Source organism: Idiotropiscis lumnitzeri, chromosome 6, assembly GCF_059441095.1.
Source record: "Idiotropiscis lumnitzeri isolate Australia: NSW breed Sydney's pygmy pipehorse chromosome 6, RoL_Ilum_1.0, whole genome shotgun sequence".
NCBI classification, from domain to species: Eukaryota; Metazoa; Chordata; class Actinopteri; order Syngnathiformes; family Syngnathidae; genus Idiotropiscis; species Idiotropiscis lumnitzeri.
In genome coordinates this window covers 21,836,765-21,861,739 of record NC_142396.1, presented here as the reverse complement: position 1 = coordinate 21,861,739, position 24,975 = coordinate 21,836,765, and the positions used below count along the sequence as shown (strand labels likewise).

Below are 24,975 nucleotides of genomic sequence, written 5' to 3'. Positions count from 1 at the left end.
AAAAAAATTATATTTCTACGCCCGCCAGCGAGCGACGCCTCTTTTTTTCTTTTTTGTTTCCTTTTTTTACGACGGACCATATGTGCAAATGTTTCGATGCCTGCTCAGTGTGAAACGACACATCAAAAAAGACTGAGGTGACACTTACATGGAAGTGATGTTCTGGAAAAGTTCTTCGGTGCTCGGAGAACTATTTCCAGAGCTCCAAGCGTCCTGGGAGAACAGGATCGGGGAAACCCTACTATTGCTGTCCGACTTGTTGCAATATATTTCGTTGGGCGAGGAGGTGCAGGTGAGTGGACCGTGCAGTGGTGATGAGCTGAGGTCATTGAGAAATAAGATGATGAGCACTAAGAAAAGCCTCCAGCAGTGCCGACACCCATCGAACGAGAATGAAGCTCCTGATCCATACATCACGATCAGGAATGTGAAAGTACAATATATTTTTCCTTGTCAGGGTACATCGAAGGGAGAGAAACAAGGCAACCAGTGTTCTTAGTTCGTTCTCTCTCCCTCCTTAGTGGTTTGATTTAGCCGTAGCTCTTGAATGTTGCCCGTTTAACAATCACTGACAAAAGCCAATTGTATTTCTGCTCTCTCTCTCTCTCTCTCTCTCTCACTCGCACACACACTCTCTCCTTCTCTCTCTCTCGCGCCCCCAAAGTGAAATATTACAAAAAATAAGAACAAAAATATCCTTCACTAAAGTCAGGAACTATATATACAATACAATACAACTTTATTTATATAGCATTTCAGCAATAGCTGGAGCTGTAACAAAGCACTTTCCATATGTGATAGTTATTTCAAGAAAGAAAATGAATCAACAATGAAGTCCTTATGAAAAAGATCCATCCAGCCATTATCTGATCTGCTTTTCCTCACGAGGGTGGCGGGCGTGCTGGAGACTTTCCCAGCCTTCTTCGGGCAACATCAAGGACTGGATGCCATCCACAGCAGGGCACACAAAGACAAACAACCACTTGCACTCAAAATCACACCAAGGGACAATTTAGAATATTTGTCATTTTAAAAAAAATAATGTAAAAAAAAAATATATATATATATATATATATATATATATATATGAAAACAAATATTTAATTTGCCATCAGTTTTGGTCATCCATAACTTAATTTGAGGATCACATTTCTAATTCTGAAGAGAATTTTTTTTTTTTTTTTTGCAGGTTAATCCCAGGGATCTGAAGCAAGGGATTTATTGAAAAATGCAAATATGACAATATAAAAAGAACAATGGATTTCCTTTTTTATTTGAAGATTTTATTTCTTAAATTCACATTGTGAATAGCAACAAACCATTTTCTTGAAGAAATATTTCCAGTGTGGCAAATGCACCAATCTAAATTAAAATTTTAAAATTTTAAATGGGTTGTATGGTCCTCCAGCTAAGCTAAATTGAATTGAAAAAAATAGGCTGATGTCTAATGTAATGTAATTTTGTGGCGGTCTCAAAAGTCCAAATCAAAGCTCAAGTCTGCAAGGCTTGAAATACACGGTTTTGCATTGCAATCCAAATTAGCAATTTGCACCTCAAACAAACACATTAAAAATCAAAACAGTGAATGACTTGGCATTTTAAGTGACATAACGAAGAAACCAAATGTTACGGAAATCAATGACCAATAACTTGGGACACCCATACAATGTCATATTTTCTCTAAATATTTAAAAAAGATAATCAGAGTGTCCTCCACGACAGAGGGCTTTATTTTACCCTCTGCTCACTCTGTGCGGGATTCACACGCTGCCCAAAGCACACCACTCACCACATCTCTCTAACCAGCCTTCTGATTGCCTGAGGCTGAAAGACTCCCAGAATGCCTTGCATCGCTTGTTGTGTTAATTTTATTTGTTTTTAGAATATGAATGGCATGAGAGATGTTTTGTGTTAAATTTATTTCTTTATTTCGTGTTAAAGTTGTTTCATGGTTTGCTCGTATGCTGTTCAGTTGATGTTGGATGATAGTTTTGGTATTTGATTTAAAATTGTGACTGTATAAGGAGTGAGGTGAAGAGTGACATCCCTCCCCCAACACAGAATACAGTAAGTATTCCCTCCTATGGATTTCTGCCAAACAGAAATTCACTCATCCAGAATAAAAACACAAGCATTAAGTTTTTTACTATTATATTAGATTAATGATCAATTCCTCACAAGGAAATTCCAACATCTGGAAGCCATAGCAAAGGCTGCAGTTGCGTCATACAACAGAAAAACTTTGACCGCTCCGCCATCATTGGATCCAAAACGGTGACATTTAACATCTTTGGTATGAGTTTTGCTTAAATTGCACAAGATTTAAAATCCATTCATTTAGATTTACGTCTCTAGATCATGGCATCAAAACGAAGCAGAACGGTAATATGACCGTGGAAGAGCGTGAAATGCATCCGACTAAGCGAAGCGGGATACAAAGTAAAAAAAACAAGGAATCGATTCTGGTTCAGTACGATTGGTCTAATACATTTAACAAAAACTAGACTACAATTTTTTGGGGGCGTTTCCGTCACCTAAAACCGACTAAAACCTTTTTGAGTTTTCGTCGACCAAAACTAGACTAAAACTATCACGAATAGGAATGACTAAATCTGACAAAACCTAATAAGCATTTTCGTCCAAATGACCAAGACGAAGACAAAATCTAAAGTGCCTGCCAAAAACAACACTGATGTCAAGAGATGTTTTACAAAACTACTGGACCCCTTTAGAGCAAAAATCGTCTGTACTTCGTTGCCTTCCAGTGCTCCAGTTCATCAACACCACGAGGTTGCTGGGAAAACTCATTTGGTATCGTTCCTCTCAGTGTGCTGAGTTTCACTGTTATTTCATGCCTCTGTCTCACTGAGAGTCGGCATAGTGTGTGGCCACGCGTTTAGAGAGGCGATAAAGGCTTCACCACATTATATGCATATAATCCAAAATGAAAACAGTCACACATAGAAATCCAAGATCAATGATTAGGCTAATGCTAGTCTGGTTGTCAGTGAATTTGTGCCCCTAGAAACCTTGGTCAGTTCCAGGTCTGCAATCTTGGTACGAAGTGTTAAACACAATTCCTTGTTCTCTGAACTCACCTCTAGCTGTGCACCTTTCACAGCTGTTGTATGAGTTATGACTTTTAGGACTTCAAGTTTGCCCTTGCAGGAGCGTCACACACTAGTACCTCAAAGTTTACAGAATACAATTGGCCATGATACTCTAGTCCCTTCTCTTTCAGTTGTCTGCGCAAGAAATACAACAGGCAAAATTGGCAAGTGTATGCCAGAACTGCAGACCACTGCTTTTAAAAAGTGGAAGCCCATCAATGTTAATACTAAGACTTACTGGTTTAACACGCTCCTTACAAAGCAAAGCAGTAATTCCCTTCTCCAGGCTAAAATATTTGCACTGACCACCACATATTCCCTCAGTTAATTTCCTTTGTAGCGTAGCCAGCAGTGTCTCTGGTAATTGGTACCCTTGCTTTTGTAGTGTGGCTAGTAAATCATTAACAGATTAATGTTTGTATAATTCTTATGGCCCACTGTCTTCTTGAAGGGTTCCATGCACTTCCAATTCGCCATCTTTTTTTTCATCTTCCGAGGATGAAAAAAACACTAAACCACATCGGAGTTTGAATCATTGTTCACATTTGAATTTTTATTACCAATGAATGAAGTTCCCGGCATGTTATCAACGAATCTCCTAAGTCACATGCGTCAAACTACAATCCTGGAGGGCCGTTTTCCAGCATGTTTTCCATCTCTCCCGGCTGCAACACACCTGATTCAAACGAGCAGGATACTTCTTCGGAACTTGCTGATGACCTGATCATTTGAATCAGTTATTGTTACAGCTAGGAGCGATTGAAAGCATGCAGCAAAGCGGCCCCCCAGGACTGGAGTTTAATCTAGTTCAGAGGTATTCAATTAAAAGTCACAGAGGTCCACGACTAAAATTTCTTCCAATTAAAAGGTCCGAACCAAAGTCCAACTTCCGTTAATGTCTAGCCTATGTTCACATTTTTATACAGTTTCAATACTTAGTCATTTTCAACAGAGCACACTTAAAACTAAATATTTAGCAATGTTCCCATTAAACACCTTTGCCAGTCAAACAAATATAAGGCATTTATTTACAGAAATATATCAAGTGCTAAGCGCTTGAGTTTACATCTTTTACCATTTTTTCTTAAATCAAAGAGTTATCAGCCTAAAAAAACCGGAAAGCCTAATTATCCAAGTAAAACAAGTCAACATGTTCAGTACACAATCAATAAAAATGGCTGTCCTCATGAAAAACTAATTCAAAATGAGCTTTGACACCACCTTTTCCTTTGAATATTTTTTTAACTTCTCTTAATGAGAAAAATGAGTTTGTGACTCTCCCTGCCAGTGACTTAATTCTGGGTTGGAACGGAGTCAGGGCCACTGGGATTTGGTAGATTATTTCACACATCTGGGCTTTGTGTTTTCCTTCAAATAATGTTTGTGCAACCGTATTTAAGCACTCCTTCACAACTTCCCCATCACTGAATGTTTTTTTATGTTTCCCTAAAATCCATGATACTTTTAGTGAACATTCGTTTGTATGCCGCTGGGCGGTAAACGAAAATGTAAAAATCTGTTATACTGCACTCGATGTTCGATGTTTTTGCGTGCGCTCATCTCAAACTTCAGCGGATAACTTTGCACAAAAGGGCGGTGCTTTGTTTCGTTGTGGCGCTTCGCAATGTTGCGACGGTTTCGGAGCATATGATGCACACTGGTTTTGAATCGGGTGCAGCCAGAACGAAACTAAATTTCTCCGTCCATTCATTTAAAACAACACGCATCGACCTAGCTAACTTTTTAGCAAGGCATACTGTCAGTAGCACTCTCTTCTGGTCTGCTGCACAATTGGCAGTGGATCGTAAACAAAAGATTTGATTGGCTCAAATCAGTGACGCCTTTTCCATATTAACTAGAATTGCTGCGTCAACATTTGCGAATGCGCCCTGAAAAAAAAAATCATCATAGATTGGTCATGGGTCCGGTCCGAACCATCTGTCGGTCCGGATCCTCAATGTCAGACACTTTATCGTATCTCTGCACTCTTTAAGACGTTTGTTAAGCGCTTGCATTTTTTTTCTACTGTTGCATGTAAGCCGTCACAAAAAAAATACACATGTGGAAAACAAATTACACCACCCCTGTTTCTTCAGTTTATTGTTCATTTTAAATTCATGATAAAATTAGGGCCTGATACAGAAAAGGATTTTTCAAATCATATCTTTATTTCCATCTGTAACATAGTCCACGCATAAAGGCAATGTTGTATATTCTTATATTTATTTTTTTAATTTTTGCACTTCACCGCATTATTCAATGTGGTTATACTGCTAGATATTTTGAATGCCCACTTTTTTATCTAGTTACATTAATATTTTATGGCTGAAATTGTGTCTTTATATCAAATGTGAATGTTATGAATTAATGTAGAAAAGAGAATTACCATGAGCTTCAGGCAATTTTAATCTGTATATATTTCATTACCGGATTATCATGTGTAATACCTGATATATTGGATAGTGCATTAGTTCGTATTTCGCCGCTCTACTTATTGCCACAGCTTCACAGAATTTTAGAAATACAAAATTTGAATTTTAGAAATTCATATTGTGAATTTTAGAAATACATATAGAATACAATGCAGTGTGTGTGCATGTGTGTGCATGTAGGGATGGGGCCTTTACCTTATGTATACATATTTACAGGCGAACCACTGTAAGTGTATCAGTGGATCTGTAAAATTCCAAACATGATATAAATGGCTTATAAAACAAATGAGCACATATGCTACTTCATAATAGTGTAGTCCTATATTTTTGCAGTCCTATTTTGTGGTGGCAATAAAAAAGCAACATTTAAATTCTCAAGGAATTTATTTTCATGTCTTGGAACAACCAGTTTTGGCCATATATGTGAGGTGGGAGGGGCAGGCCATTTGATTCTGCAACATGCATCACTGTAAACAGAAGAGAATAAATTAGTTGGAAAAGACATCCGTTTTTTCTTGAACATTTAGTTTCATGCAGGGCTATAGTGACTCGAGGCAGGAGCTGGTCCATTTCGTTAGTTATGCTGTGAGCTGAAGCTATACACTAATGCCAGTGCAGAGTTATTTGTTTTCACTAATTAGGCATATGAAATAAATACAATTGGGCCCTTTTTTAGATGTACAGAATGGTCCGCATATTGGCAGGAACATGGGCGCTGTCCGGTGCACTATCTGTCGCCTTTGCACACGTTTTTTTTTTTTTTTTTCCATTGCCTTGGTCACATTTATCAAGCTGAAATATTTAGTTGAAAATTTAGTGAAAACTACTTTCATGCATGCTTGTGCTGTGTATAATATCTGCTTTTATTGGAAAAAAAAAGTAACTCAAGTCATTCAAATCAATCATTTTCTCAAACCTTTGATTGGACACCTTTTCGGTCAGTGTGCAGAAAACTTTTTTTCATTTTTACGTCAAATGCGATTTACAGTGAACCCTCGCTACTTCGCGCTTCACCTTTCGCGGCTTCAGTGCTTCGCGGGTCTAAAAAATATTCGGGGGCATTGTAGTTTCGCCGAGCGACACGAGGGGGCACTGGAGTGGTTAGACGGCCGGCGTGCGCCGAAGAGGAGAGTGGACGAAGAAGAGAGTGGACGAAGAAGAGCACTTCCCCCGGACACGATTTGGGGCGACGTTTCGCGCGGTTCGGACCGTACCAGAGCTCCGGAGGAGGCCGGCGTGCGTGGCAGTTAAGCCGAAGAGGAACAACTTCCGCCCGGGCACTAGCGGGGCGACATTTCGTTTCGTGCGAGAGCTCCGGAGGAGACCGGCCGGCGTGCGTGGTAGTTAAGCCGAAGAGGAACACCTTCCGCCCGGGCATGAGGGGAGCGCGAGGCTGTCAGTTATGAATGAATAAATGAAAAATGCCACCTTTCATTTCACAGGGCACACCGGACGGCGTACCAGCAGGTAAAAGTCGAAGTAAATAAATAAATACAAAAAGAGGTAATTGAATAAATACAAAAATAATGGCTGGGGATTAAAAAAATAATAAGTTTTAATAATAATTTTTTTTTTGTTATAACATGAATTTCACTCTCTCTCTCTCTCTCTACCCGTATATATATATATATATAATTTATTTTTTTTAAGCATTTTTTAAGGTGCGCCACTACTTCGCACACATATATATATATATATATATATGTATATATATATATATATATATATATAGGTAAGTATTTTTTTTTCTTTTTTTTTTTTTTTTTGAAGGTGCGCCGCTACTTCGCGGATTTTCAGTTTTCGCGGGTGGTCTCGGTCCCCATTAACCGCGATAACCGAGGGTTCACTGTATTGTTAATTATTTGTTTCTAGCTATATCTTCCAAATCCGTCTGTCTCCTTTGTCTGTCTATCTCTCTCCCAGATGACATCAATTAGATTTTTATGTCATGATTTCTTAATGTCGGCTACCTTCAACCACAATGCATTATGCATCATCCTAATGGCTTGTTTAATGTACTGCATATGACAAGGTTGTGGTTTCATGATATATTGACAATATTCTATTGCTTGACACACACACACCTACACCCGCACACGCACCCACACCCACGCACACGCATACACACACACATACTAATGACAGTGAGTTCCAGCTCACCCCCGCTCACGTTAGTTTTTCATTTTACTATAAAGTGGTATTCAAGTATTTTTGTATTTTTACAATATTTGTTTTATTATTTTTTGTGGAGAACCACCCCCACCTTTCTTTGAACGCTTATTTCTTAGGTTTATGTATATTTATGATATTTTTTCACTGAACATTCACACAACATGTATTCAATTTAATTATATGCGGATATTTCGTATTCATGCTTGGGCACAGTCCCTATTACCCACACAGTTGTGTATCCGCTGTAAAATTTTTTCCAAAATCTATACTATTGGTCATTTCCCACATTGCAAAGATAATTGGCCCTGATTTGGCATGAAGCTAGCACCGGTGACATTCATTCAGTACTGGTAGAAGGCATGTGAAGCGAACATGGTCCGCGAGTTGCAAAGAAGCCGCTGTCTTGACTCTGGCAAACAAGATTTGGGCCAATTGTAGAGTGACGTATCTGGCCCAGAAATGCATTTAGAACTCTGCACCATTTATGTAGAGCCAGTCATGTTCCACACTTAAATGCAGTTTCAGATTTGGTTGCAAATGTTGGAGTAGATTTAAAACCCGAAATAACTTAAATTTCAAGGATAAAACATTCTGGAGCCCTGGTAAAGTCAGCAGAAGTTTTTTTAATCCCAGCGGGGAAAAAATTTATTAACCATTTACAGGAGTGCACAACTACTTTTGTTCACAGGCCAAGTGATACTTTTACCCCCAGAGGACACTGATGACTAAAAATTATCCAAAACTTCTATGTACATTGTTAATGTGGTAAATGAATATTCTATCTGCAAATGTCTGGTTTTGGTACAATATTGTTGAATAATGGCCCATTTACAGCAACTATCACGTCAGTGTTCTAAAGTTACAAGGTGTTTGCCCATTGCATCACAAGGCTAATGGATACTTGAAAATCCTTGTGAAAACATGTCAGCGCCGCTGAAAATAGTTTAACTCGTAGAAGAGTGGTCGTTTCCCAACTGAGAGGTTGTGGGTTTGATCCCTAGCCACTGTCAGCATGTCGAAGTTTCCTTGAGCAAGATACTGAACCCCCAGTTGCTCCTGAAGGTATGTCACCCGTAGGTAGATGAGGTAATAGTCTGAAGTGCTTTGAGTACCAAAGGTAGAAAAGCGCTAAACAAGTAACAACCCATTTTCCATTTACAAGAACCTGACAGCGCCGACACGAGGATGGCAAAAGGTACAACCAACCAGAAGTGAGCGTTGGTCAGTGCCTCAGTTCGTCTGTGAATTCTCATCAGTATTTCAGGCCCTCCTACTTGGTCTGGCTCAGCCAAACGTAGTCAAGAATTGACTTACCGGTGGCATGTCAAACGCAGGTGCCACACACCTGACACAGCCAAATAAAGACAAAAATAAAACAGTGTTGTACAGTAATCCCTCGCCATATCGCGCATCACGTATCGCGGCTTCGCAGATTTTTTTTACAGTGGTATTGTGCTTTGTGTAGTGGCCCCTTGGATTTCGAATAAGGACGCAGAGAGTTTCAAACGGGTGTCGATAATCTTTCATCTCTGAACAAGCATGTTCAGCATTCTGCACCGTGAAAACTACACACGCGCATGTGCAGTCAATCACAAATCAGAATTATCAAATTAACTACACCATTATTTACAACACAGTAAATTCTAAATTCTAAATCCCATAGTTTGCCTATAAGCACTAAACATGAATCTTTGTGGATTCCTAACATAAAATAAAATATAGCACAATAAGAACTGGCTCTTACAGCTCATATCAACTCAAAACAAAGGAACAAAGAAATATAAATGAATCAAATGACACCATTTCAATTTGCCATCCAACTACTAATTTACATTTGTAATATATTTAACATTTTATACACTACCGTACCTCATTCCGCTCTCCAAGGGCGCTAGTTAACAGTTCCGACAGTCAGCTATCTTGCCTTAGCTTGGGATACACATCGAGATTCTGAGCTACGGACAATGTAAAATAACAAAAAATCACAATGTCAATTCTTTCCCAAAACAGTCAAATGAATGCTCTATACCTAGTGTGTGTTAATATAGATGGCTTTTTTACCGCTCCTCTGTCAACATATGTGCACACGTCTCAAAGTAAAGCAACCCAGAAGTTGAATAACAAAAAAAAGACAGAAGAAGAAATAACACGCTTAAAACAAACGCAGCAGTGCCACTCACGCGCAAACAAACCACAACAATGCATCATATCAAATGCATTGAAAATAATAAATTATAAAGCTGACTACTTCACGGATTTCACCTATCGCCGGTTATTTTTGGAACGTATTCCTCGCGATAAACGAGGGATTACTGTATACCTTTCTGTTCCACAGACCGCTATCCCGTGTCCCACATTATTTTTATTTCACCGATCACCACACTGTGTGTGAGTGTGTGAGCAGGGGTGTGTAGGTGAGTGTGTGGGTGTGTGTATTTTATTTTATTTTTTTTATTTGTCTGCATGTCTGCTTATGCTGATGTTGTTCCCACCGATTGGCTGACGCCGACGAGGGACAGACTGGGGCCACGTGGGTCAGCCTGAAATACTGAATTAATGTCTGTCTTCACCAGATTATACACTGATACACATGGCACCGACTGACACCTGACTGCCGCCAACTTCCCCCACAGCCCCAACCTGGATGTGATCCCTCCAGCCAATGAAAGCTACTGTTTATTGCAAATAAGACCATTCCAGAAGTAATAAAATACTCTTTTTTTCTTGCAATTGTGGTGCAAAGCTGAGCTCAATTAAGCAAGATGTTTTTGGCACCTCGTTTTTTATTGTTATTTGTCATTTTTAAATATATCTAATTGCTTTATATAATATGGCAACATACCATGAAGCCATATTGATGTGAAATGTGTACATTTAAATTGAAGAAATAAAAGTTGGTTTATCGGTAAAATGTTCCTCTTTGTTTTTATAAGTTTCATGTATCTATGCTTGGTATGTTGTTTCAGGATGACTTTTGAGAACAAAGGGGAAAACAGAAACCATTTGTGTCAGACACAGGGTATATTGGTACCAGAGCTGGTGCCAAACAACGTTACCTTTCACTTGTGTTCATAAAGCCTGATCACAGAGTAGATTAGTAAGATAAAAATGGAGTCGTCATTAGCTTTCTCTTTATTTTTAACTAAATATCTTTAAATCCGTTGAATTTGATTATTTCAGTCCTTATCCTGGAAGTTACATAGCCAGAGGGACAAATGTATCAATTTCGGCTGTAATGGCTTTTTTTAATGTGGTTTGCTCCATCAAGATACGCGCAACATTCATACTCTACACAAAAGGTAGATGTTAAAATACATAATCCTACCCATACAATAGATAGTGCAGGAACATCTTTGTCAGTTATTTTTAGATATTACCCGGCTTTTGTGGCTCTGTAATACTGCAATTGGCTGACGACCAGTTCGGGGTGCCGGGATGGGTCCAGAACGCCCGTGACCCTCATGAGGATAATTGTTTGAAAAAAAATGGATGGACAACACGAAGTGGGCCGCATACTGTAAATGTGCTTTTCGATCGATAGTCTATGCTTCTCACTCCCACATTCCCAATTAATCCCACGTAGAAGCTTGTGTGTTCAATGATAATCCCTGTTCACCCATTCCGTTTGGTTTTAATCCGTATCCCCCAGAAATTCAGATGTCACTTCAACATCAATAAAAATGAATATCATTCAATTGATCAAAAGAATTCAAATTATGTCATGTTTATGTTGATTTAACACCAGATGCCCACTGTGCAATCATTAGCACTAACATATCATTATTTTTCCTTATATTCTTGCATCTTTCTTGTTACTCATGTTTAATTTCTTCCTCGGGCTAAAGTAATTGAAAAACTGTATCTTTTATGTGTGCCTCTTTTTTCTCATGCTTATGGCTCTTATTGAAAATACAGTTTTCCATTTGTGCATTGTTAAGCGAATCCTGCAATTTTAAATAAATCAGAATTAGAATTAGTTCTATTCACAAGTATAGATTAGATTACTTCATACAACATAAAATAAAATGTATGTGTATCTCAAGACTGGACTCATAAATAAAAATATAAAGGAAGGAATAAATGCATCTCCATCACTCATACGCTCACTACACAGTAGACTTTATATTCATCCTCCTCTTGCTCGATCCTCACAGCTCGATGCACATGAGCTTCTCCTAAATATGATAACTTCCAGGATTCTTTCAATTTTTTGAGGAGTGAAGCACTTGCAACATTCCTATTAAGAGATGTGAGATTAAGTCATTTTCTGCATCCATCCTTGTTGTACGTTAAATCGTCGTGTATCCTGTCAGGGTTGGAACCCATTGGTGCAGTAAGATTTACCTTTTTTTCAAATTACCAAGCTTTTTTGTCTCCTGGGCTTCCTGAGTTAGGTTTTGCCTCCAGTTTTTATGAAACGACTCCTCAAGTAATTTGAGTACAATACATCAATCCATCCATTATCTAAGCCGTTTATCCTCATGAGGATTGCGGGCGTGCTGGAGCCAATCCCAGCCGACTACGGCCAATAGGTACAGTACACGCTGAACTGGTTGCTAGCCAATTGCAGGAATTCAAGTACCTTGGTTATAAAAATGCCTGTCGGGATTTTTTTTTTCAGTCTCGGTTTTTTAGGTTTATTGCCATTACAAACTGTTGCTACGGACTACTACTACTGGCAACATAAAATTCACATATGAAGAAGAACAGAACCGGACCATATCATTCCAGGACTTAAACAGAACTCAGTAGGCAGTATTAAAATCACCATTTACAGAAAACCCCCACACACTGACCAGTACCTCCTCTGGACATTAGAACACCCCACCGCACACACAATCTCAGTAGTCAGAACACTTTGCAATCGGACCAGCATCATAACAGACAGTAAAGACAGACAGGAGGACGAAAACCATATACCATGCTCTCACCCGCTGCCATTACCCCACATGGGAAGAAGACGTAGAGACAGGACCATCAACATAGACAGAAGGGGCATACATGCTCCCTCACACCTGGGACATCATCTTTCAACCGCGGTGGGATGAAGCGCAGTTTTGATCAGCTGTTTTAGGACACGCCACACGGAAGTGTGACACCTCTGACGAAGCCTGAAGAGACTGGTAAGCAAGGTCAGCAAGGTAAGAGTTTTTTTGCACTCCACCAGAATTTTTTTTTTGTCTGATTAAAAGAAAACTTGCTGCTGACGACAACACTACGTTGTCTTGAAATAATGTATAAGCGCTAATCCAGGGCGCTAAAACAAGAGGTTTTTACACTGACATTGTAATGTATGGTGCCTATATCCAGCGTTTAGCGCTAGCCACGCTAGCAGCTTGAGTTAATAGACCTAAATGACTGCTTTTTTGATGCGGACAGGCTGACAGTTGCCGCTTCTGATGATCAATTTTTAATAAAGCAGGCATACTCTAGTGCAGGGGTGCTCACACTTTTTCAGCATGCGAGCTACTTTCAAAATGACAGAGTCAAAATGATCTACCCACTACAAAAATGCAAAACATCTATTTATTTTCAAATGTATTAAGGATTATTTGTACGTACAATGTATGTTGATGTACCTTACATAACCAAATGAGCCAATATTGCAAGACACACATAATTAGCTATTAACATTTTTTTAAATTAACTGAGTTTACTTTGATGACTTGCACTGAATTGAATCAGCCAGGGATGCATAGTGCGGACAGTAGCTGCTGATAGCCAGCCTCAAACACACTTCCAAATGTTCATCAGTCATGGTGGAACGGTATTTGGACTTAATGATCTTCATGTAAGAAAAGGCTGACTCACATAAATAAGTGGAGCCGAATAATGCAGTCAAAGAGATAGCACATATCCTCATGTTAGGGTACTTTTCCTCCGTGAGTAAGTTCCAGAACTGTCCATGAGCTCTCGACTTCAGTTCAATGTCGGTTTGTAGAGTCAAAATCTCATCTTCCACTCCAGAAGAGTTCAAGTGAAACAGTGATGCAATGTTTGATGCGAGTGAATCAACCTCAACATCTTCCTGAAAAGGATAGCACATGAATGTAGCAACTGGCTCAAGCAAAGAAAAGTCTTGAAAGCGTTTGTTAAATTCTGACAGACAACCGGTGATCTGCTCCGTGTAGCGTGCACTGTCAAGTTGCTGACAGGCCTTCCCTTGCGTCTCCAACTCTGACGCCAGGTTCTGGAAATTTGCCAAATCATGGCGCTGCAGCTTTGTGGAGAAATGTTGCATCTTTCGTTTGAAAGCGTTAACTGAGCTGATCATATTGGTCACTGTTTTGTCTTTTCCTTGCAGCTCAAGATTAAGGTCATTCAACAAGTTTGTCAGATCGGTTAAAAATGCCAAGTCTAACAGCCACTGGCCGTCATTTAGCTGCTTGTATTCTGCATGTCCAGATACACGGAAAAACTCCTTAATCTCCGGACAGAGCTCTCGAAATCTTTTGAGAAATTTCCCACGACTAAGCCATCTCACGTCAGTATGTAGCAACAACTCAGAGTGGTCGCAGTCAGCCTTCTCCAGATGTGCACGGAATAACCGTCTTTGAAGAGATCTGGCTCGAATAGAACATGCGATCTTCGTTGCCACATCCATGATCTCTTTCATGTTCAGCATTTTAGCGCATAGCGCTTGTTGGTGGATAATGCAATGGTAATTCAAGAAGTCTGGGAACGCATCATCCTGCCTGCACTTGGCAATAAATCCATTCACACGCCCAACCATTGCAGGTGCTCCATCTGTGGTGATAGACACCAATTTGTACATTGGGAGCTCAGTTTTCTCGATAAAGTTTTTAAACGTCTGAAATATGTCCTCTCCTCGCGTCTGTTCTTTCATGGGAAGTACTGTTAATAGCTCCTCTTTTGCAGTGATATCACTTAACACCATGCGAATGAAAACGCACATCTGGGCTGTGTCACTCACATCCGTAGATTCGTCCAACTGCAGTGAGAAAAATTCACAATTTCTGATGTCCGTCCACATTTGCTGGGTTAAATCCTCGGCCATGGCATCACAGCGACGTGTAACTGTATGTCTTGACAACTGCAGAGATTTGATTGAAGATAATATCTCTGCCTTATTTTTAAAGTCCCGGAACAATGAGTCAGCTGCTTCAACGAATGCCTCTTTTACCATCTCTCCGTCTTGGAAGGACTTCTTGTTTTTAACAATGGCGTGACACACCCGGAACGATGCTTCGGTGGCTGCCTTCGCTTTTGAAGTATGTTGTGTGAAAAATGACTGCTGTCTTGTCAACTGGGATTTTAGTTCATTCACCTTTATCTTTCTCAGCTCGCTTTTCGGCGGGAAGTCGTTTTCGTATCTTTCATGAACAGTCCGAAAATGCCGCTCCACATTTCCCTTCTTTGGAACTGCGATGATAGAATGGCATATGAGGCAAACGCACTTCGAAAATGACATTGTGAAAAAAAAGTCCACCTCCCATTCCGTATGGAAGTGATATGTTTTTGCCTTTTTACTTGGTCCAGCTCCTTCACTCATTTTAGTGACCATAAACTTTAGCGAGGGCTTAAAATGTGACACAATTCGCCGACTAGCTTAGCACTTAGCGTCGTTGTTTACGCATGAGCGGTGACCTAAAGGTCAAAGTTCAGTTGTTATCTGACTGGTTGTCCTGTATGTCAATCAAGTAACGGGGATGGATGATAGGCTGACATCGTAAATTCTGCTGCACTTAGAGCCGTTGTTTGATTTGATTGGTCACCAGAATGGCAACATTCAGTTGTCATCTGAATGGCTCTGCCTTGTATATTAATCAAGTGACGGCATTGATGCTAGGATGATATTTTTTTAATGTCACGCCGCGATCGACCAGTACCACCTCCGCGATCGACCGGTAGATCGCGATCGACTTAATGAGCACCCCTGCTCTAGTGTATTGTTTGGGCCACAAACTCGGTATTGTGGTTCTGACATCACTTCGGCTCATAGACCAAAATCTAAGGAGAGAGATTTATCCAAATTCTCGCAAATGTTTTAGAGAGGAAAATTGTGCTGCTATGTCTAGTTTTGGTGAAATTTCTGTATCTTTCACCAGGCAAAAAATGATTATCCGACGAGCCAATTATTCAATAGAATTTTCAGTAGGAATACCAAAATATTGGATAGCTGCAGCCCTGATAAAATACATAAAATACCCCGAGGCAGCCTACAGGGAGGAGGTCCAGAGACTAACGGCTTGGTGTGAGGACAATAGACTGCAACTCAACATTGCAAAAACAAAGGAGATCGTCATCGACTTTGGAGGAACAAGACTGTGCCACCCCCCCTCTACATCAGAGGTGAATGTGTGGAGAGGGTCCACACATTCAAGTTCCTGGGAGTACAGATCTCCGATGACCTCTCCTGGACACACAACACCACAGCAGTGGTAAAGAAGGTCCAAAAGCGTCTGCACTTCCTGAGGGTCCTCAGGAAATTCAACCTGGACAAGAAGCTCCTGCTGGCCTTCTACCACTCGTCCATCGAGACCCTGCTGACCTACTATGTCTCCACCTGGTACAGCAGCTGCACTGAGGCAGACCGAGTGAGGCTCCAGAGGACAGTCAAAACGGCGCAGAGGATTATAGGCTGCCTTCTCCCCTCCCTGTCGGACATCTACACCACCCGGTGCCTCAGCAGAGCTCTCAATATCGTCAAAGATAATACTCACCCGAACTCACACCTGCGTGTGTGTGTGTGTGTGTGGGGGGGGGGGGGGGGGGGGGTGAGTGTCCTGCAGGTTTGGCTGTTGGAGACACCATCAGCTGCAGTTGACCTACCTGATTGCACCTATCTGCTCTTAAGCAGCTCTGGGAAACTGACTTTGTCAGTTGGTCGCACTCCACAGGATTTGGTCGCACTCTTTTTAACCCCATCTGTCTTCATTCTTTTAAAGCGCCTTTGTCCTTGCATTTCATTAGAAAAAGTGAAAAAAATGGCAGCGGTTTTATATTTCAAAAACATTATTTAAATCTCATTAGCTTCATATTCAGATCCACTTACCTTAATTTCTAGACAATAAAAGACACTTAATTACAAGCCACGATAGCTAAATTTAGCCATAAAAATGTGTTTGAACATACATTAGCCACACACATTAGGCACTTCAGATAAATAGTCACGGGTCTCTACATTATTAAATGGGATTATTACCTATATTATGAACAATGTTAGATGCCCCCCCCCAACGACGCAGCTACTGTTACACAGCGTATTGGAATCTTAAATAACCTTATTACAAGTTAACTTTACCAGCTACAGTGTGGTAGAATTTTTTTCTTTTAAAGTGCAGAAATTATTAAATTAATTAATCAACAATAAAAAAAAACTTAAACTTGAGAAACTCATTAATCTACAGTAATAATGTAAAGAAATGTATTATTTTCACGTGCCAGTAACTAGTAACATAATATATTACAATCTGGAAGTAACTTTCCCAACACTGAGTGCAACTAATGTATATACAGCAGAGAATTAATTGAATATGCACAAGATGGAATCGTAATAAGCATAAGAGATTAAAAACTAATTGAAAAAAAAAATATATATATATAGGTCAATTTGAACCAGGTAGAAATACAATGGACTACAAACAAAACAAACAAAAAAAAAACACTGAGGCACACTGCATACATCATGGATGTGTTTAATATCTTGCTGACTTTCAAATCTGATATCTATCAGTTTTTCTCTAATTCATATTGATTGTTTATGGGTAATTAGACCAAAATGCAGAGGGAAGCGTAAACCAATCCCGGATAATTGGATAATGTTTGAAGTCATTATCATTCAGCATTTTATCCAAGCTGTTACTTGCTTCGATACAATGCACCATTATGGCATTTGGTAACTTTAGTCAACCTATTAAACTTTAGTCAACCTATAAAGTATATACTCAGCCAAGCATTTACAAATTTCCACATGATCATTATAAATTACTTGTCATCATTCACCCATGTTAATGGAAGCAAACCACAAACCCATTATTGTTTTCAATCCTGGTTAAATTGTATCTCTTCTCTAATGCCTCCCCAATTTACTTATGTCCCTTTGCCACAAAAGCCAGAGAGTTATTCATCGACCCATAGCTCTTCACACACACTCACACACACTCACACACCACAGCAGCATTCTGGAGTCACCATGTAAGACTCTAAGTCTTGCCACAAAAGTCAATAACAAACCAAAGCTAATGCACTAATGCAGCCATTATTTTGTGGTTATGGGGTTAAAAGCTACACAAATGCATATAGAGTTATCAGAGAAATTCATTAATTTCTGTTGCATCTTTTAAACAAAATTGTTTCTCAAAGAGAGAATGATATTGAATCACTTCAAATTCTAAATTATATGCTTTTGCAGCCAGTATTAGTGCAGCGGTTAAGAGCTGACTTTCATGCAGCTTTTTCAATTTCAAATGTGCTATTGTACCTATTCAATCATTGTAAATGTGTAACTGACTGGAGATCAATCCGGAGTATAGTCTGCATTTTTATTTAGCTGGGATAAACTGATGTGACATTTCCCACAATCTGTTGTTGCAGCATCTGCTTTTTCAGGAAATTTTCATTCGCCAGAATACATTGAATATTAAGCAAACCGCCAGTGGTAATAAATTGCCTTGTCTTTGACTCTTTGTCTGACAGTCCATGCAAGATTTGGCCCTCTGTGGTGCTAACTCCCACGATCTACAGCTCGGGACCTTCAAGACAGAACACTTGCAGGTCTGCAGGTCTGCAGGTCATGCGGTGCATTTATCTGTTTAAATGAAATTAAGTTGTTCAAGTTAGAGCAATGCAATTACAGATTTTCATTAGTTAATTTTCAGTAAAGTTTTTTTTATCTACTCTTCTTATTTTATTATTTTCTTTATTTCTTCAACAGGATACCAACAATTTTCTCCACATGTACTTCGTTTGTGGAAGTCAATGATAGAAATAGAGCATGACATTACAGGTCACCATATCGTCCAAAGGTGCCACGCTGTCGCCATCTCCTGGTCAGTAGTAGAATTGCTGTCAGTGACAACTACCGGGAAACTAAAACAAATATTGAGCCGTATTCCGATTTGTGTCTGGTGCGATATCTATTTTCGCTTTAGAATGAAAAATTGAAAATCACATTGTTTTTAGAATTTTCTTTACTGGTTACAGACATACTATGTAATTGTCATCATCCACACCGCTTATCCTGAACACAGGTTAACGGGAGTGTGCTGGAGTGTTTTTTCTGTTTTTAGTATTTGTGTTCAAACGTAATAGCCAATGTTCCGACATGGATCTAATTATTATTATCTAATTATTAATATAACCACAAATGCCCACTTGATGTTTATGTTAAATTAAAGTCAATTATCAACAGTCGTACGCTTTGCAACTTTGTAGATACAAAGACAAGCGCAATTCGTCTATCTCGAATGCGTCTTCTCCGCTCCCTCCACCTCCATTGCACACTGCGCACGTATGGAATAAATTGTAATTATGTTTCAAAAAATAGATACAGTGAAGTCACACATGATGCTGGTGTTGTATTGAGTTAAAAGTTTATTTTTATTTGCCTTGTCATAAGTGTGTATTTGATGTGATGTCTTTGAGACGGGACGGAAGGGCAAAGGAATCCTGCAATTAAAGGTAGTGGTGCGCATAAAGGCCTCCACAAACCACTTATACATCGGCTAATGTGGGCGACTGACGCCATAGGCCCTAACATTGTTGGAACATTGGGCTGAAAAACTGACATACACGATGCAACATGCCGACCACGACGCCATTACTACGTACCTTCTGCGCATGCGTTTAGTAATACCCTTCCAAATTGTCAAGGGCAGTAGTCACTTCCTCATTTGAAACCGGAAGCTCACAAGGTAGAAGACAAGTGCGGCGAAAATGGTTACCCTACGTCACCACCACCATTCTCCTCCTCTCTGTTTTCATTTACCCGCATAAAATAGTCAGGTAGTCTGCTTAATTTTTTTATCTAGCTAAACACTTTTTTTTTTTAACTTTATTTAACATTTGCACATCCTACAAAAAATCTTACAACCTGCAGTAACAGTGCAATGAATATATAAAACATAATTCTTTAATATTAATCAAATAAAAAACAAAACAATGAAACAAAAAAAGTAAAAGTTATATAAAAAAAATAAGTTTACAAAAAATATCAAGATGTTTACAGATATTCAAGGTTTTATAGCCTTTTGGTGATGAGAAAACTTTATAGGTTTGATGTACTGCTTGATTTCACAGTGGAAAGCAATCAAATTAATTACTTTGTGCATTAATTTACATTTGTGAATATAAAATTAAGAAAGAAAAATGATAAGATTGATGATGAAGTATTCATTGGATTTTGCCTTATTTCTTTTAAAGTCATAGACTCCATGCAGAACATCCTTCCAAAACAGCTGAACATCTTCATCAATGTTGTTAGCAATAAAATTACATGTATCAGACCAAAATCTTTGAACAATGGGTCACTGTTTGGGCATCCACAGAACAGAAGGAGCACGTCCCCATGTCTTTAAACACTTATTTGAAAATAACTTTTTTAACATAAGTTTATTACAAAAATCAGCAAAAAACATTTAAACATTTAAGACTACAATATAACGCCAGGGGGTGAAATAACACAAAAAAGAGGGCATCGAAAATAAAACGATTAAATATATACAAAGAATATCTACGAAAAGAAAACAGATTCAACACAAGCAGAAATAGTTGTAATTGCTTGCTGTTTCAAAGAATACCTTATTGTAGAAATATAATAATTGAACTTGTTGATAAAAACAGAAAAGCAGGGATTCCTTCTCATGAACTTTATGGATATGACACTTGGCCATTATTCAAATTAGATTAATCAGATACATTTTGGATTTTTTTACATTTTTTCCAGCAAACCCTAAAATTACATTCTTCCAAAAATGTCTTTACACACTTGACCATCCATTCAAGTCTGTGACGTTCTGGACGTGTCCAATCAGGAGGCAGGAGCCAGCCAATCATATTGCAGCTGTGGCTAATTTAAACATGAGATGGCACACTCTCATTTCAAAAGGAGAGCGAGAAACAGGAGACTGGCTAAAGTAGTGAGAAAGACGTCGACTTTCAACTATGTTTCAAACCGGGGGCATTAATACATGTACTCACACTGTGCGGCTGAATACATTTCTTCGGAGCACACATTGAATAATTGGGAGCATTTGCAATCAGTTTTAGACTTGTTCCTGATTGATTCTATCTGTGATTTGCATTGTTTTGGATTTGTGTAAATTTTATTTGGCATGATAAAGAATGATGCATGCATACGCGGCCACCTTTTACTTAGTTCGTGTCAGAGATGGGCACTTTATCTGATTTTGCGGGTCCGTTCACGACCTGGGTACCTTGCATTCCTTATTCATAAAAAAAAAAAAAAAATAGCCGTCCTTACTTCTCAGCAATCCACCAAGACAAAAAAAAATAATAATAATTAATAAATAAATTAATTAATTAAAAACAAAAACAATAACCCTGAGAGTGAGTAACGACAAAGGTTTTGGAAGCATACAACGCTGCTGGCTGGGAGTATCCTGTGAGTGGATGGAATTGTTTGCAACTATTTTTAAAAAAGTGCAGGTGTCACTCACAGACTCATGAGTGCCACAATGATAAAAAAAATGGATTTTTAGAAGTCTGTGACTCAAGCATCTAGGTGGGTGGGCTCCGTGTTGTCTGTGAATGTGAGTACGATGACTTGTTTCTCCAACAGTCTTTATTCCAACTGCCATAACAGGTGTACACATTCACTCAACTCCTACTTTGTGACACTGCTGTAACATTGCTACACATCTGTTATGGTTTACGGCCATATGTTACATTTACCCTTTCTCTTAATGGAATCTGGAAAACTTCTCAAACAACAATAAACACAAAACAAGGGCTAGAACAAAGCCCATCATGAGCTCAGCAAAGCAGGTAGGCTGTTAGTTTACCCGCATAGCCTTGTGTGCTATACAAATGAAGTTGTATAGTATTGTTATTCTGCTACACAATACGCTAAGCATTGGCTAATGTTAATATTAAAAGTCAGTAACTTAATCGTCCAAATAACAAGGCCTAAGGTGGACACGAGCTGGATGGGGCTTTGGTTGCTCGGGCACAGCAGGTTCACCGTGTTCTTGTAGACGTTTTATTAATGTTACAGGACATGCATGAGGATCATAGTCTTTGTCTACGAAGTCTTGATCTGCTACGGCCCCACCATTCAAGGGTGTCGGTGAGGCCACTTTCCTGAGGCGGCTGGCATACCAATGTGACCCGTCGGCTAGACGGAAGGTGGCCGGTCCTAGTCGGGTGTTAATTTGGATTGGCACCGTCCAGAATGAGCTCAATTTGTGTGAGCAGTGGATACAAGCGTGGATCGCCTCACCCCGCGCTTTTCATCAGCTTCATATGCTGTTGCTTACCAGCCACCCTGCTGGCCGGAAAGGGTGCCGATGGTGCAGTGGCCCAAATTAGAGGATGAAGGCCGTCAAGGCAAAGCTGCAAATCGCGTCCCAGCATGAGGAGAACTAGGGATGCTCCAGTTGTGGCATCTGGCATTGCTCTTTAATGCAACAAAGTGCCCAGTAGTGCAGAAAAGAAGGGAAGGCCATCTGCCAAGTGTGATCCTAGTCCATTTTTTAGAGTTTGGTTGAACCTGTCTACACCATCGTTGGCCTGGGGGGGTTATACACGGCGGTCCTGATATGCTTTATCCTGCTCACCCCTGTGAAAGCTGCAAATTCTGCTGAGATGAACTGAGGCCCGTTATCTGTCGTGATAGCCTCAGGCACCGCCCAACGTGCAAAAGGAAAGGACAAAAAGTCTAGGTCGACTCTGGTCGTGACTGAACCGGCAGGCAGAACCTCAGACCACTTTGAGTGTTGGTCATTCGCCACCAGAGGAATCGCTGGTGTTGAGGCATGGCATGGAGTTCACCGCAAATGTCAACCTGAATATGAGTCCATGGGCTGGTCGGCCATGCCAGGTGCTGCAGAGGAGGAGGAGGGGTTTGGCCAGTTTTGCTACTTGTGAGGCATGCTGAACAACCCTTGACCATGGCTTCTACATCACTGTCAATGCCTGGCTACCAGACAGCCCCCTTGCTTCACTCTCACAATATCCAGGTGCCCTAGGATGCGGGGCCTAGAGGAGTATGGGACTGGAGTACAAAGCCCCTGAGCCACACAGACATCGTTCCAACAAGAAAGCTCAACTTCAACGGGGTGGAATGGTGCAAGTTTCTTCGACACCTTTGTACGCCAGCCATCCCGATTGTAGGTGCGGAGCTTGATCAGTGTAGGATCTACTGCGGACGCTGCTTGAAATTCTTGCAGTGAAACGACAGCTTGGAGGGGTGCGTGCAGCATGGGGATCAGACCCTGTTCCAAGGTGTCATGATTGGTGTCCGATCCAGAAATACACCACATTCCAAACTAGTATGCTAATTATGTTTTCACTGACTACTATAAATAGTTCACACAAAGGGCACACAGCATAATTTCATCAAATGAATAATTAGAACATTTTTAAACAAAACACCCAATGATATAACCATTTCTGCCCAAAATACTTTTTGTTCAAATGCAAAGTTCCATATTATCATGCACAGAGTTTTTGAAGATATGTATAGCTTGTTTTTGGTAATAGGTGGTAAAAAAATGAAAATAGTAATCTTTTGAATTTGCAGCATTGGGGAGTTGTATTTGCTGCAATCAAAAGCCATTTCAATCCAAAACACCAAAACAGGTCAAGTTCCGTTTGAACATTGGACCTCATAATTCCTAAGAACTTTTAAGTCTTGTATCCATTGAGCAGGTGAGTTTTTGTAATTGTCTGCTTGAATTTATTTGCAGGACAATAGAACATCTCTTGAAGCTGCAGTTTGGAAGTCAATTGCCTCCAGCTCTTTGCTGGAGGATGCTCCAAAGGTTGTGTACAGTGTTGAGGTGAAGTGAGATTAAACTTCTCCCCTTTTGCACTGATAGCAGCCAAAAATCAAGAGGAAGCCTATAAATCAGAGGTATTCAATTAAAAGTCACAGAGGTCCACGACTAAGATTTCTTCCAATTAAAAGGTCTGAACCAAAGTCCAACTTCCCTTAATGTCTAGCCTATGTTCACATTTTTATATAGTTTCAATATTTAGTCATTTTCAACAGAGCGCACTTATATACTAAATATTTAGCAATCTTCCGATTAAACACCTTTGCCAGTCAAACAAATATAAGGTGTTTATTTCACATTCAAGAAAATGTGGCTCCAGGAACTTAAGGGTGCCACTTCCAGAAAAAACTGTAAAATATCTCCTGCAGAAATGTATCAAGTGCTAAGCATTGAATTAACACCTTTTACCTTTTTTTCTTAAATAAAAGAGTTATCAGCCTAAAAAAACGGAAAGCCGAATTATCCAAGTAAAACAGGTCAACATGTTCAGTACACAATCAATAAAAATGGCTGTCCTCATGAAAAACGAATTCAAAATGAGCTTCGACACCACCTTTTCTTTTGAATATTTTTTTAACTGCTCTTAATGGGAAAAATGAGTTTGTGACTGCCCTGCCAGTGACTTAATTCTGGGTTGGAACGGAGTCAGGGATTTGGTAGATTATTTCACACATCTGGCGTTTGTGTTTTCCTTTAAATAATGTTTGTGCAAACGTATTTAAGCACTCCTTCACAACTTTCCCATCACTGAATGTTTTTTTATGTTTCCCCAAAATCCATGATACTTTTAGTGAACATTCGTTTGCATGCCGCTGGGCTGTAAACGAAAATGTAAAAATCTGTTATACTGCACTCGAAGTTCGATGTTTTTACGTGCGCTCACCTCAAACTTCAGCGGATAACTTTGCAAAAAAGGGCGGCGCTTTGTTTCGTAGTGGCGCTTCGCAATGATGCCTGCTATAAATGCTCCTAAAGATTTTCAAATTTAGAAAGACTTGACGAGTCGACCATTGTCAACAGCAACAGCTTTCATTCTCCACATGTCCATCGCCGCTGAACACATTTCTGGGTGAAAACTATGATAGAAATATACAATTACACAATGTACAACATATCCACATGCATCTCAACAACACAAAACCCACTAGTCATGGTGACATACCGTTTCCCCTTACAAAAAGGGACTTAGGAATAATTGGAAAAAAAATCTAAGCGCTTGCCACGTGCACCTCACGCTTTCGTCTCTTTCCACAAAACCAACTGAAGCAACTCCTACTCAAC

The 24,975-nt window shown here is 39.6% G+C and overlaps 1 protein-coding gene across 1 annotated transcript in view; it reads right to left on the bottom strand.

Moving 5' to 3' along the window:
- Nucleotides 1–492, bottom strand: part of LOC148335893 (NT-3 growth factor receptor-like) — a 48,336-nt gene extending 47,844 nt beyond the window's left edge. Inside the window, exon 1 of the mRNA XM_088298592.1 lies at nucleotides 149–492. Within this exon, the coding sequence (XP_088154718.1) occupies nucleotides 149–414 (266 nt within the window). The 5' untranslated portion in view covers nucleotides 415–492. The remainder of the gene's footprint in view (nucleotides 1–148) is intronic.
- Between the last annotated feature and the right edge of the window lie 24,483 nt (nucleotides 493–24,975).